The sequence below is a fragment of the Belonocnema kinseyi genome, chromosome 6 (genome assembly GCF_010883055.1).
Source record: "Belonocnema kinseyi isolate 2016_QV_RU_SX_M_011 chromosome 6, B_treatae_v1, whole genome shotgun sequence".
Lineage (NCBI taxonomy): Eukaryota > Metazoa > Arthropoda > Insecta > Hymenoptera > Cynipidae > Belonocnema > Belonocnema kinseyi.
This window is the reverse complement of record NC_046662.1, coordinates 58,805,034-58,817,903: the sequence shown is the minus strand read 5'-3', so window position 1 is coordinate 58,817,903 and position 12,870 is coordinate 58,805,034. Positions and strand designations below refer to the sequence as shown.

Here is a 12,870-nt window from a genome sequence, read left to right as displayed (position 1 = left end):
TTAAAATTTAAATTCAATACATTTCATAGATTTGCAAATGAAAACTCTTCAATTGTGAACAATAAAAATCATAGCGTTGATTTATTTTTGGAAATTTTTATAATTTTCTTTAAATAGCTGCAAAAATTTGAAAAAAATATGTAATATATTCTGGGGGATGGGGGGGGGGGGGCAAATATTTTATACGATTTGTTACATGGCGTTGAGGGGGGGGGGGCGTTAAAAAATTTGTTACGTGCTTTTTGGATCGCCTCTAAGTAATTTAATAAGGTATCTATTGACTAATTATTAATTTTATTAAACAGAAGTACAAGCCATGCTGTTTAAACATTGAATTATGGACTGCTGTGTTTTGATTGCACCGAGATTAGGCTCGGCTAGAATTTTTTCAACATAATTGGAGTGCTCGAGCAAAATTGGTAAAGCCTCTGCGTATTTGCCATCGTATATTTTTGAAATTGCATTTAGCCTCTGTTTTTTACTTTCCTCTAGGCGACGACGAATTTTTTTCAAGTCTATTTTATCACCACATTGGTCACACTTTGAAAACTTTTGGGATTCAGATATCTTGAAATTAGAACAGGAGCATTTAAAAATATCATTGTCAGATAATGGCATTTTCCAGTCGAAAGTACAGGCTTCGCAGGAACAAAGAAAGTGGTATTTCTTCTGCAAAGATTCTCTTCTTATGTGTTTTTCTTCTTTCAGAAAATGGGGTCCGTAACAATCGAGGATTTCATGACCCTTTTCAATTGGACGCAAAGCCGTAACAACAACGATACCTAAATTTAATGTTTATTAGTTTTTCTTCTATTTTTAATTAACAGGGTGTCTACTCATCTGGAACACTTTGAATTATCAGGAAATTTTGTTTAAAGTAAGGGCAATGATTTTTTTTTTGGGTAAAAGTATAGCTTTATATTAATGAATTTAATTACTAAGTTGAAAATTCGTTTTTTTTGTGGGTTGGAAATTAATTTTTTTTAACTGCAAATAAAACGTTTTGGTTGAAGGTTCGAACATTTGGTTAAAAATTTATGTATTTTGTTGATAATTAATACTCTTAGTTAAAAATGCAACTTTTTGCTTGACAATTCCACAGTTTGATTTGAATTCTTGTTCTCTGTTGACTGTAAAATTTGTCTTGGTTAGAAATTTTTCAATTTAGCTTGAATTATATTGTTTTTGAATTAAAATTACATTTTTTTAAAATACCAACTATTATCTTTTTTGTTGAGAATCCTTTTCTCAAAAAATCATTTTTTTGGTTGAAGATTCATCGTTTTAATTAAATATTAACTCTTTAGTTGAAAATTCAACTATTTGTTTGAAAATTAATTTTTTTTTTAACTGAAAATTTAACCAATTATGTTGAATATTCCATAAATTTAGTTGAAAATCAATCTCTTTCATTTAAATTTAATTGATTTAACTATTTAATTTTTGGCGAACATTTATCTTTTCTAGTTCAAAATTCATGTATTTGATTGAAAATTCGTCTTTTTTGGTAGAAAATTCATCTTTTTGGATAAAAATCCAATTATTCCTGTTGAAGATTCATCATTTTAGTTGAAAATTATTTTTTTGTTTGTTATAAATTCAGCTGTTTCTGTTCAGTTTTATAATTTTAGTTGAAATTTTTTATTTATTTTTTCCTTCTTGAAATTTAATTTTCTTAACTGTAAATTTAACTATTCCACTTTTTGTTTAAAACTGATCTTTTTTGTCTAAAAATTTAACTTTTGTTGGAAATCGATCTTTTTTAGTTGAAAATTAAACGGTTTGGTTGAAAATGATCTTTATGTTGAAAATTTATATTTTCAGGTAGAAAACTCAACTGATTGAAAGAAAATACGTCTTTTTGGCTCAAAAATTGGACTAGTTTGTTAAAAAATCCTATTTTTGAGTAGAAAATTAAACTATTTGGTTAAAAAATAACTTTTTAGTTAAAAGTTCGTGTATATTATTAAAAAGTGGTATTTTTTTCAGTAAAAAATGAATCTTCTTGTTAGAAAATTTAGCTACTTGGTTGAAACTCTTTTTGTAAAAAATTAATTTTTTCGGTTGTAGAATCATTTCTTTGGTTGAAAATTTTACTTTTTTACTGAAAATTCGCGTTTTTTGGTTGAAAATTAATTTCTTTAATAAAAAATTTTTTAATTAAAGTTGAAAATTGAACTATATTGTTGATAATTCATTTTTTAATTAAAAAATCACCTATTTGTTAAATAATTCAAACATTTTGATGAAAATTCATGTATTTCGTTATAAATTCTTTTTTTTTTTTTGAAATCGAGTCTTCTTGATTGACAATTGAAAGCTTCATTGTTAAAAGTTGAAGTACTTTCTTAAAAATATATTGTTCAGCTGCCAATTTTATTTTACTATTTTGGTAGAAGATTAATTGCTTTTAGTTTAAAAGTAAACTATGATGCTTAGAAAATCAACTGTTTTGTTTAAAATTTGACTCTTTGGGTTGAAAATTCTATTATTTTCGTAAAAAAATAAACTATATGGTTGAAAATTCCTTTTTTTTTTGTCGAAAATTAATTTTTTTACAGTAAATTAATTTTTTTAATCGAAACTAATTCATTTTTAGTTAAAAATCCATATTTTTGAATTAAAAAATCACCAATTTCTTCAAAAAATCAACCATTTTGTTGAAAATCCATGTATTTCCTTATAAATTCGTATTTTTTGATAGAAAAATAATCTTCTTGATTGAAACTTTAAATCTTCTTGGTTAAAAGTGGAATTACTTTGTTAAAAATATATTTTTCACCTGCAAATTTTATTATTCTATTTTGGTTGAAAATGTATTGATTTTAGATTAAAATTAAACTATTACGCTTGAAAGTGCAACTATTTCGTTAAAAATTCGACTTTTGAGATTGAAAAATTTATTATTTTCGTATAAAATTCAACTATTGAATTGAAAATTCGTTGTTTTTTGTAAGAAAAATTCTTTTTTTCAACTGAAAATTTTAGTATTTCAATTTTTTTTAAATTAATCTTTTTTTATTATTTTACTATTGGTTCAAAAATTAATGTATTTTGTTATGAACTCGTCTTTTTGGTAGAAAAGTAATCTTCTTTACTGAAAATGTAACTCCTGGCTTGAAAATTGAACTGCTTTGTTAAAAATTATTTTTTTAATTGCAATTTTATTATTCCATTTTTGGTAGAAAATTGATCGCTTCTAGTTTAGAATTCAACTATTTGGCTGAAAAAAGTCAACTTTTATGTTGAAAATTTGCATTAAATTATTATTTATTTCTACTGAAAAAATTCAATCACTCAATTATTTTTACTTTCTTACTTGTTTTTATTTATTTTTTAAATGATGTACTTTAGGAACAAATTGATGAAATGATTAATTATGTTTTTTAGTTTAATTGGTTTATTTAATTATTTGATAGTGTTGAGATATTTACCAAAATCTTGTAATATGATTTGTCGAAGCTTTCTAAATAAAACGTATTAATTAAATTTTTAGAAAGTTTTCAACAGTGCGAAATTATTTATCTTTTAATAAAGTTACTCTTACAAATGAAAAAAAGTGATTGTAAATGAGTAGTCCGAGTGGATTTAAGAAAGAATCGAAATATGAAAAGTGATACCTAAAAAATATAAAATGTATGAAGTAATTTCTAGAGAGTTTTTAACATTACAAAATTATTTATCTTTTAATAAAGTTGCTTTCACAAATGAAAAAAAAACAGTGATTGTAAATGAGTATTCCGAGTTGATTTAAGGAAAAAACTGAAATGTGAAAAATGATACCTAGAAAATATGAAACGTATTAATTAAATTTCTAGACCATTTTTTAACAGTACGAAATTATTTATCTTTCAATAAAGTTACTCTTACAAATGAAAAAAAAAACAGTAATTGCAAATGAGTATTCCGAGTCGAGTTAAGAAAAAAAATCGAGATATGAAATATGATACCAATGAAATATGAAACGTATTAATTAAATTTTTATAAAGTTTTCAACAGTACGAAATTATTGATCTTATAATAATGTTACTCTTACAAATGAAAAAACAGTGATTGTAAATTAGTATTCTGATTTGATTAAAAAAAATGAAAATATGAAATATGATACCTATTGGATATAAAACGTATTAATTGGATTTTTAGAAAGTTTTTTAAATTACGAAATTATTTATTTTTTAATAAAGTTACTTTCACAAATGATAAAACAGTGATTGTAAATGAGTATTCCGATTCTATTAAAAAATCGAAATATGCAATATGATACATATGAAAAATGATACCATAAAAAATCGTCAGATATCTGGAAAACCCCCGGAATTGTCATGACGTTTTTGTCCAGGATTTGAGTAGACATCCTGATAAAATATTAATAAAAAGACTCACCGCCTGGATATGAATGCCGAACAACGTTAGGATAACAACTATGATTCGACAAACTAACCGAAGTATATATTGCACCTCCAATATTTCTTGGTTCACATACTTTCGATTCTTCGTTTCTTATATTTTCCACAATTTCGTAGGCATTGCAATTAATGGCCTGCATATGCCGAAAAGTTCCCACAGCCAGAAGAATAATTTCTCTTTGATCAATTGAAATATCAGGGCTTATATCTTTTAAAACAAATTGTAATAATCTAGCGAGGAAAATGGAATTTAGAGCAAATCGAAGATTCTCTTTCGGGTCAGTTTGCGCGCAATGAGTTTCTAGAGAGTATACTGTTTTGTAATCTAGAGGATTGTATTCTTCAGAAGCAATTTTTGGGGAAGCTTCTTCCGGTTCGCTGTCGAGCGAATGATAATTTATGAATTCGGAATCTAGAGAATTTGATTTATTTAGGGATTTTGATATTGTTGTTCTGTAAGCCAAGAGAAGGTGTGATCTTTGATGTTTTTCTTGAGTTTCGAAGTTGTAGAAATAGTTGAAGATATTACATTCGTATTTGTGATATTTCTCCCAAGATTCTTTGCGACAAGTTTCAGAACAGAAGGATACCTGCAAAGAATTTTAATTAGTCATATTGTTTATATTGAAAATTATATTTACAGAGCTCGGATCGTACGAATTTTACTAATTTTGTCGACTTAGAAGTTCGATATAAATTATATAAATTTTAATTGCAAGAAAATATTTAAAACTAAAATTCAAAACTGGAAAAAATTGTACAATTTTAATTGAAAATTGATTAATTCCTAATTTCCTTAATATTTATTCATAGTTTAAATTTTTTCAAATTGCAAACCTTACCAGTTGAAAATTTTTAATTTGAAAACGCTTAAAATCTATAATGTTCCAAATGAAATTTTTGTTCTGGAATTCGCCTCTTCTGCTTAAAAATTCTACTGTTTAATTACAAATTTTGTTATTTTATTGTAATTTAAACTATTTCGTTAGAAATGGATCTTTTTGTTCGAAAATTCAACTGCTTTGTTGAACATTCATCTTTTTGGATAAACTAATCTTCCTTTTGGACTGAAAATTCAGCTTTTGATAGAAAAAGTAATATTTTTTTTGGTTAAAAATTTAATTATTTCGTTGAGAGTTTAAATTTTCTGTTCAAGTAATTTCTTGGTCGAGAATTCTACGCTTTGATTTAAAATTCATATTTTTTAAATAGAAAATGTAACATTTTGAATAAGAAATTAATTTTTGTTTCGAAAATTCATCTTTTTGGGTTGAAATTCAATTATTTGTATTTGAAAAGTCTTCGTTTATATTTTTATTTCGATATTCATCTATTTTGAAAAGTCTACACTTTTATATGTTTGTTCATCTCTTTTAATTGAAAATTCATCGGCTTTATTCGAAAGTTTTTTTTTTTATCGAAAATTCAATTGTTTTTTTTAACTTTCGTCTTTTTCAACAGAAAATTCATTGTTTTGGTCTCAAATTTTTTTTTCAAATTCATCTTTTTAGGTTATTATCATCTTATTATTTGCAAAGTCTACGTTTATATTTTTTTTCAGACTATCTCTTTTGATTAAAAACTCCACTTTTTAATTGGGAATTCATCTATTTTGTTGAAAAGTCTATTTCTTAGTTTAAAATTCATCTATTTTGATACAAGAATATATTTTTTTAATCGAAAATTCAACTGCATTCTTGAGCATTCGTCCTTTTGGACAGAAAATTCGTTCTTTTGGATTTAACTTTAATCTTATATTCTTTAAAATTAATTTTTTTTATTGAAAGATTGAAAGATCTTTTAGTTTGAAAAGTCTACTTTTATATGTTTGTTCATCTCTTTTAATTAAAAAGTCTTCTTATTATTGAAAATTCATCTGCTTTGTTCGAAAGTCTTTTTTTTTATCGAAAATTCAATTGTTTTTTTAGCGTTCGTCTTTCACGACAGAAAATTCATTGTTTTGGATACAAATTTCATTTTGTTGTTGAAAATTCATCTTTTTGGGTTATTATCACCTTATTATTTGAAAAGTCTACGTTTATATATTTTTTCAGACTTCATCTCTTTTGATTAAAAACTCCAGTTTTTTAATTGGAAATTCATCTATTTTGTTAAAAAGTCCTTTTTTATAGTCGAAATTCAACTGTTTTCTTGAAAAAAATGTTTTAATAGGAAATTCGTCCCTATGGATTGAAAATTTATTTTTTATGATCGAAATGTCATCTTTTTTTGTTGGAAAAAATTCAACTGTAATTCATCGGTATTCTTAAAAGTTTTTATTTGTACTTGAAAAAATTTTTTAATTTTTTCGAAAATTTAAATATTTGGTTGAAAAGTTACCTTTATATGTTGAAAATGATTTTTTTTTGTTTAAAATTAAACTGCCTTTAGAAAATTCGTCTTTTTGTTTCGGATATTCAACTATTTGGTTGAAGTTAAATGTTCTTTGATTCAAAATTAACTTTTTTATTGAGAACTCAACTTAATTATAAAAAAATTATTATTGCTGATTAAAATTGGTTTTTTCTTTAATTCAACTATTTGGTTGAAAAATCATATTTCTTTGTTGAAAATGATCTTTTTGATTAAAATTATACTTTTCAGGTTTACAATTCCATTTTCTTAAAAAAAAAATCGTGTTTTTGGCTTGAAAATTCAACTAATTGTCTGAAAATGCAATTGTTTTTGGCTACCGTTTAATATTTTTGTTTTCTTCAAAATTCCACTATTTAGTTAGAAATTCAATTCTTATATCCAAAAGTCATCTTTTTGGTCAAAAATTTGACTGTTTGGTTGAAAATTAATTTTTTAAGTAGAAATTTCGTTATTATGTCTTAAAAATTCATCTTTTATGGTGGAAAATTCGTCTTTCTTGTTTGAATATTAACTTTTTAAAAAATTCGTCATTTTCGATTTAAATTAATTAATTTTTTTAAATTCAACCATTTGGTAAAAAAGTTGGCCTTTTTGGTTAAAAATTTCACGACCTTCTAAAAAATTCGTCATTTTGCTTACATTTTTTGTTAAGTAAATTATTTGATTAAAATTTGATCTTTTTTCATTGAAAATGAGTTTTTAAAAAAATTTAACTATCTAAAAAATGCAAACTCTGCATTTTTGATGTTGGTTTTAAAGTCTAACCGTTTGGCAATTGTTGCAAGGGATACTGATTGTATGTTCCAATTTTAAAGAAATGTGACAATTCAAGCAATTTCTTTCGAAAGCTTCTTGGTCGGTACTGAAAGTAAACGGTTGATCAACAATTAGAACACTTCCGGTTTTTATTCTTCTTGTAGCATATAAAAATCTTCCTTTTGCTTCATTATATCCAACTGCAATTGCATCTGAACAAGCTTTGAGCTTTTCATTTGGTTTTCCTTTCACACTAGGAATTTTCAGGTCCTGTTTTACAAAATAAGTACAAAATTATATTAAATTATTTTTGTATAAATGAGTTTATATCTTTGTGAAATTAAAAAAAATACCTTCAGTGAATTATTCAAATTCTCTGCCACATGATTGTCTTCAATTGATTTTCTCATCAGATTCAAACGCTCAAAAATAGGTTTTAGAAAGCAAACCTTTTCTTTCTTAAAAACATCCTCTTTCTCATTTCCAAATTTCTTTTGTATAAAATCATTCACACTTTTCATCGCTTCGTTTAGGCAAAATTTCGAATTTTCCTTTAAATTCATTTTTTTATACGATTCTGATTTGATTAGAAAAGACTCGATTCTGAATTCTTCGTAGTAATCATCTTGAGAAGAAAAATTATCTAAATTTACCAAATATTTTGAATTTTCTATACACTTGGCAAATTTTCCTAATCTATACCATGTTCGAGCACGTTCAAGTAAAGCTTGCAGGAATATCTTACTGTTGCAAGTGGCTGCAAAAACTGATTTAGTTAAAATAATAGCTTTTTGATTCTCATCTACTTCATTCTTTGGAGAAACAATATCCTTATAGAGATTTTCCGCTAATTTGTCATTTTTATAGTGATAGTTTTTTTCAATAATGAGGTTATTTACTTCAGGTAATTCCATTAGAATTTCGATCATTCCACGTCTGTTTCCTTGACGGGATAATTTGCAAAATTGATTTCCAAATGATTGACTGGATACGACATTGTGAACAGACTTCCGATATTCTGAAAGTAAATCCCTGAAAATGAGTGAATCTGTCACTTTTTGTTCTGAAAATTAGTTTTTGTTTATTTTTTAATTTTGTTTTTAATTATAAGTTTATGTGAAGTATTAATTTCCTACGTTTAATCGTTTCTTTTGAGAGTAAAAATAAAATATCCTCACCTCGAAGAAGACATTTTGGTCAATGGATGGTTTGTCTATATTCTCAAAGAGACTGTCTTCAAATTGGAACTCTAAAATTAGATTTTTCAGTCGGCCTCCTCGCCTTGCATCTTCACGACTTTTGACGACGAGCAGTGGCGCACATTGAATTTTTATCTGGGAGAGCGAAGCTTTCTTCAAGGGACCACCCCACCCATGTCCTCAGAAATGAAACCAAATTCACAATAGTAAATTTGCTCATAATGAGCAAATGAGCAAAAAAGTGCAAATGAGAAAAAAAAGAGCAAATGAGTTTAAGTGAGCAAAAAGAAGACTAATCGAAGAAAACTTTGGGAATTTTTCATAAGAAAACTACACAATGTTTCGATCTCAAATTTGGACTGACATTTACTCACGTTTCATTACAATAAAAAATTTTTTTAATGTAAAATGTTAATAAACAAATCCGCCATAACGCGCGAAAGTTGACAACTTTTTTTTCCCCTCTGATTTTATGGGCAACGCCATCGATCATGTGCCTCTCTGAAAATTTTCAATCGATTTTTTTTGTTATTTTAAGATATATACCTCGTCCATATCCCTATTTTCAAAGCATGGAAAAATTATTTCGCAAAATGACAACAAAAATTTCGAAATTTTTAATTTTATTGTTTACGCAAATAAGTGGTTAAAAAATATTTTTTCAGAAAAACAAAGAGGTATATCGACTAGACAATTAAATTATCTTTAAAATGGCTTTTTGTCTTTCGATAAGTTGAAAATTCGCTGAGTTCTCATGCCCATAAACTCGGAAAATGGGAAAAATCTGATTTCGAGATAAACGCGTTTAAAGTCCGAGCGCGCACCTGCCTACCTGCTCCGCGCGCTGAAGGACATTAGCGAAAATAACCATAGCAGCTAAACCGCTTCGAATTTCGGACTCATATTTTAACAGAGTACTCTTGAAAAGTTATACTTTCGATTTGTACAATAAAAAAATTGATTTTTTCATCAATCTATATAGGGATACCCCCTTAAATGAGCAAGAAAATATCGTTACAAATATTTTTTTTACCTTTTTTACACGAGACGGAGCGATTTAAATAACAAAAAAACTGTTTATGGGCGAAAAAGTTAATTCATAATATTACAATATCAGACTTCACAAACCAAAATGCCACCTCCAAAACATGACTAAGGGAATGAACATACAATTTTATTATCTTATTCAAATTTCAACAGATTTATTAAAAACAAAAAAGTCCATCTTTTAGTTGAAGAGTCATCTTTGTGGATTGCAGATTCAACTATTTAATCAAATATTAATTTTTTTGTTGAAAATTCATATTTGCGGTTTGAAAATTCATGGGTTTTGTGGAAAATTCTTCTTTTTGGCAAGAATATTTCACATTTTTTCTTGTTTGACTGATAAATATTACTTGGGTAAAAATTCGTCTTTTTGGTTTAAAAATTCTTCTGTTGTCGTAAAAGCATTATCTTTCTTGGCTAAAAATGTATTTTTTTTTGTAAAAATTTAATCTTTTTTTTCAATTTATCTTCTTAATCGGACATTCAATATTTTGGTACAAAATTCCATTTTTTATTCAAAATTTATCATTGTAAATCAAAATTCATTTATTTGGTAAAAAAATTAGGTATTTTTTGAAAATTTTTCTTTTGCGGTAGAATATTAATCTTCTTGGCCAAAATTTTTTGTTTTTTTTGTTTACAGTTAATTTTGGGTTGAATATCTTCTAATATTTTGTAGAATATTCTTTTTTTCTTTTGGTTAGAAAATTAATCTTCTTGTTTGAAAATGCGTTTCTTTGGTTAAAAATGCTACCTCAAAGATAGGTCTTATTAGGGAATGAAAATATAATTTTATTATTATCTTCAAAATTCAACAGTTTTGTTAAAAACAAAAAAATCCATCTTTTGGTTTAAAATTCGTCTTTTTGAGTTGAAGATTCAATTATTCAATCGAATATTACTGTTTTTTTTGTTGGTAATTCGTTTTTTCGGTTTGAAAATTCATGGGTTTTGTAGAATATTCTTCTTTTTGGCAAGAAACTTCCACATTTTTTAAAAACATTTCTTTCTTGCTTGACTGAAAAATATTTCTTGGGTCAAAATTCGTCTTTTTTGTTCAAAAATTCATTTTTTGTCGAAAAAGCTTAATCCTACTAGGCTAAAAGTACAACTGCTTGTTTGAAAACTAATTTTTTTATCGATGATTTTAAACCATTTTGTTGAAAAATCGTGTTTAATTGAGAAATATCAACTATTTCATTTTTTTTTTTTGAAAATTCAACTAATTTATCATTATATATCAAAATTCATCTTTGGTTAGCACTTTAACTATTTTATTGAAAATTTGTCTTTTGCGGTATAATATTAATCTTCTTGGTGAAGAATTAATCTTTTTAGTTGACAATTTTTTTTTGAAAATTTAAATATTTTGCACAAAATTCTTTTCACATGTTTAAATAATAATTTTTGAAACTGTAAATATTACTATTCTATTTTGGTTTGAAAATTTATGTTTTTTATTTGAAAATTCATGTATTTTATCAAAAATTGGTCTTTTTTTTGAAAATTTAATCTTATTTTTTTATTTATCTTTTTGATCGGGAATTCAATATTTTGATACAAATTTCCATTTTTATTCAAAATTCATTTATTTGGTTAAAAATTTAAGTATTTTTTGAAATTCTTCTTTTGCTGTAGAATATTAATCTTCTTGGTCAAAAAATAATTTTTGTTATTGTTTACAATTAATTTTGGGTTGAATATTTTCTAGTATTTTGTAGAATGTTCGTTTTTTCTTTTAGGTAGAAAATTAATATTCTTGTTTTAAAATGCGTATCTGGTTAAAAATGCTACCTCAAAAATAGGCCTTATTAGGGGTTTGTAGAACATTCGTCTTTTTAGCAAGAAAATTCCACTTTTTTTATGAAAAAATTTTTTCTTGTTTGACTGAAAAATATTTCTTGTGTCAAAATTCGTATTTTTGGTTTAAAAATTCTTCTGTTATCCTAAAAGCATAATCTATCAAGTTAAAAATGAAACTGCTTGTTTGAAAACTAATTTTTGTTTATCGATGCTTTAAAATTATTTTGTTGAAAAATCGTGCTTAATTGAAAAACATCAACTATTTCATTTTTTGTCTTAAAAATTCAACTTATTACTCGAGAGTTTAATTGCTTCGTTGAAAATTTATTTGTTGGTTGAACATTTATCATTTTAATTCAAAAAAATTTTTTTTTGTTGGCAATTTAACTACTTTGCTGAAAATTTCTTTTTAATTAAATTTGTTTCCTGGTTAAAAATGAATTTAGGTAACTCAAATTATAACTATTCCATTTATGATTTAAAATTGATCTTTTACAGTTGAAAATTCTTTTTTTGTTGTTAAAAATTCATCTTTTTAGTCAAACATTCAACTATACTATTTTATATATACTATTTTGTTCAAAGTTAAATTATTTAAATCAAGATTTTTCATTATATATCAAAATTCATTTTGTTTAAGGCTTTAACTGTTTTATTGAAAATTCGTCTTTGCGGTAAAATTTTAATCTTCTTAGTGCAAAATTAATCTTTTTAGTTAACAATTTCTTTTTGTTTATTTAAATATTTTGTAGAACATTATTTTCTTATGGTTAAAAAATTATTTTTTAAACTGTAAATATTACTATTCAATTTTGGTTTGAAACTCGGTCTTTTTTTGGTAGAAATTTTGGTTTAATTTATCTTTTTAATCGGACATTCAATATTTTGGTACAAAATTCAATTTTTTTAATTCAAGATTTATCATTGTAAATCAAAATTCATTTATTTGGTTAAAAATTTAAGTATTCCCTACCGAAAGAAATATTTGAGTTTTCTTTAGCGAAATAGCTTGGCCTATTTGAGTCTATAAAAAAAGTCGATTTGAAACAAAATAGTCTCGGAGATAGTTTGAGAGATTTGGGTCCTTTTCAAGATCCTTTTAGTGGTCGTTTCAAGTGTGGTGCGACGGTAATATAATGTTCCTTTTGTATTCGTCACGTACCGGGCGGGCAGAGTTATTGACAGTAATTGGTCGTGGCTAATCCGCTCTCCCTTTTTAAATTTCTCTTCAAATTATTAACACTTTTTTTTAATTGATGAATTTTCTCATTATACTTATTTAT

The 12,870-nt window shown here is 25.4% G+C and overlaps 1 protein-coding gene across 2 annotated transcripts; it reads right to left on the bottom strand.

Annotated features, from left to right (window-relative positions):
• Positions 1–225: 225 nt before the first annotated feature.
• Positions 226–8,852, bottom strand: LOC117175721 (SET and MYND domain-containing protein 4-like). 2 transcript variants are annotated; one of them, XM_033365501.1, is made up of 6 exons: positions 8,717–8,852; positions 8,284–8,570; positions 7,892–8,163; positions 7,548–7,808; positions 4,384–4,996; positions 226–782 (listed from the first exon to the last, which is right to left on the bottom strand). In XM_033365501.1, exons 1-6 carry the CDS (start codon positions 8,728–8,730, stop codon positions 298–300), a joined length of 1,932 nt encoding a protein of 643 aa, XP_033221392.1. In that variant the 5' UTR covers positions 8,731–8,852; the 3' UTR covers positions 226–297. The 2 variants fall into 2 exon arrangements, with proteins under 2 accessions (XP_033221392.1, XP_033221391.1); XM_033365500.1 differs by having other exon boundaries at positions 7,892–8,570.
• Positions 8,853–12,870: the final 4,018 nt, after the last annotated feature.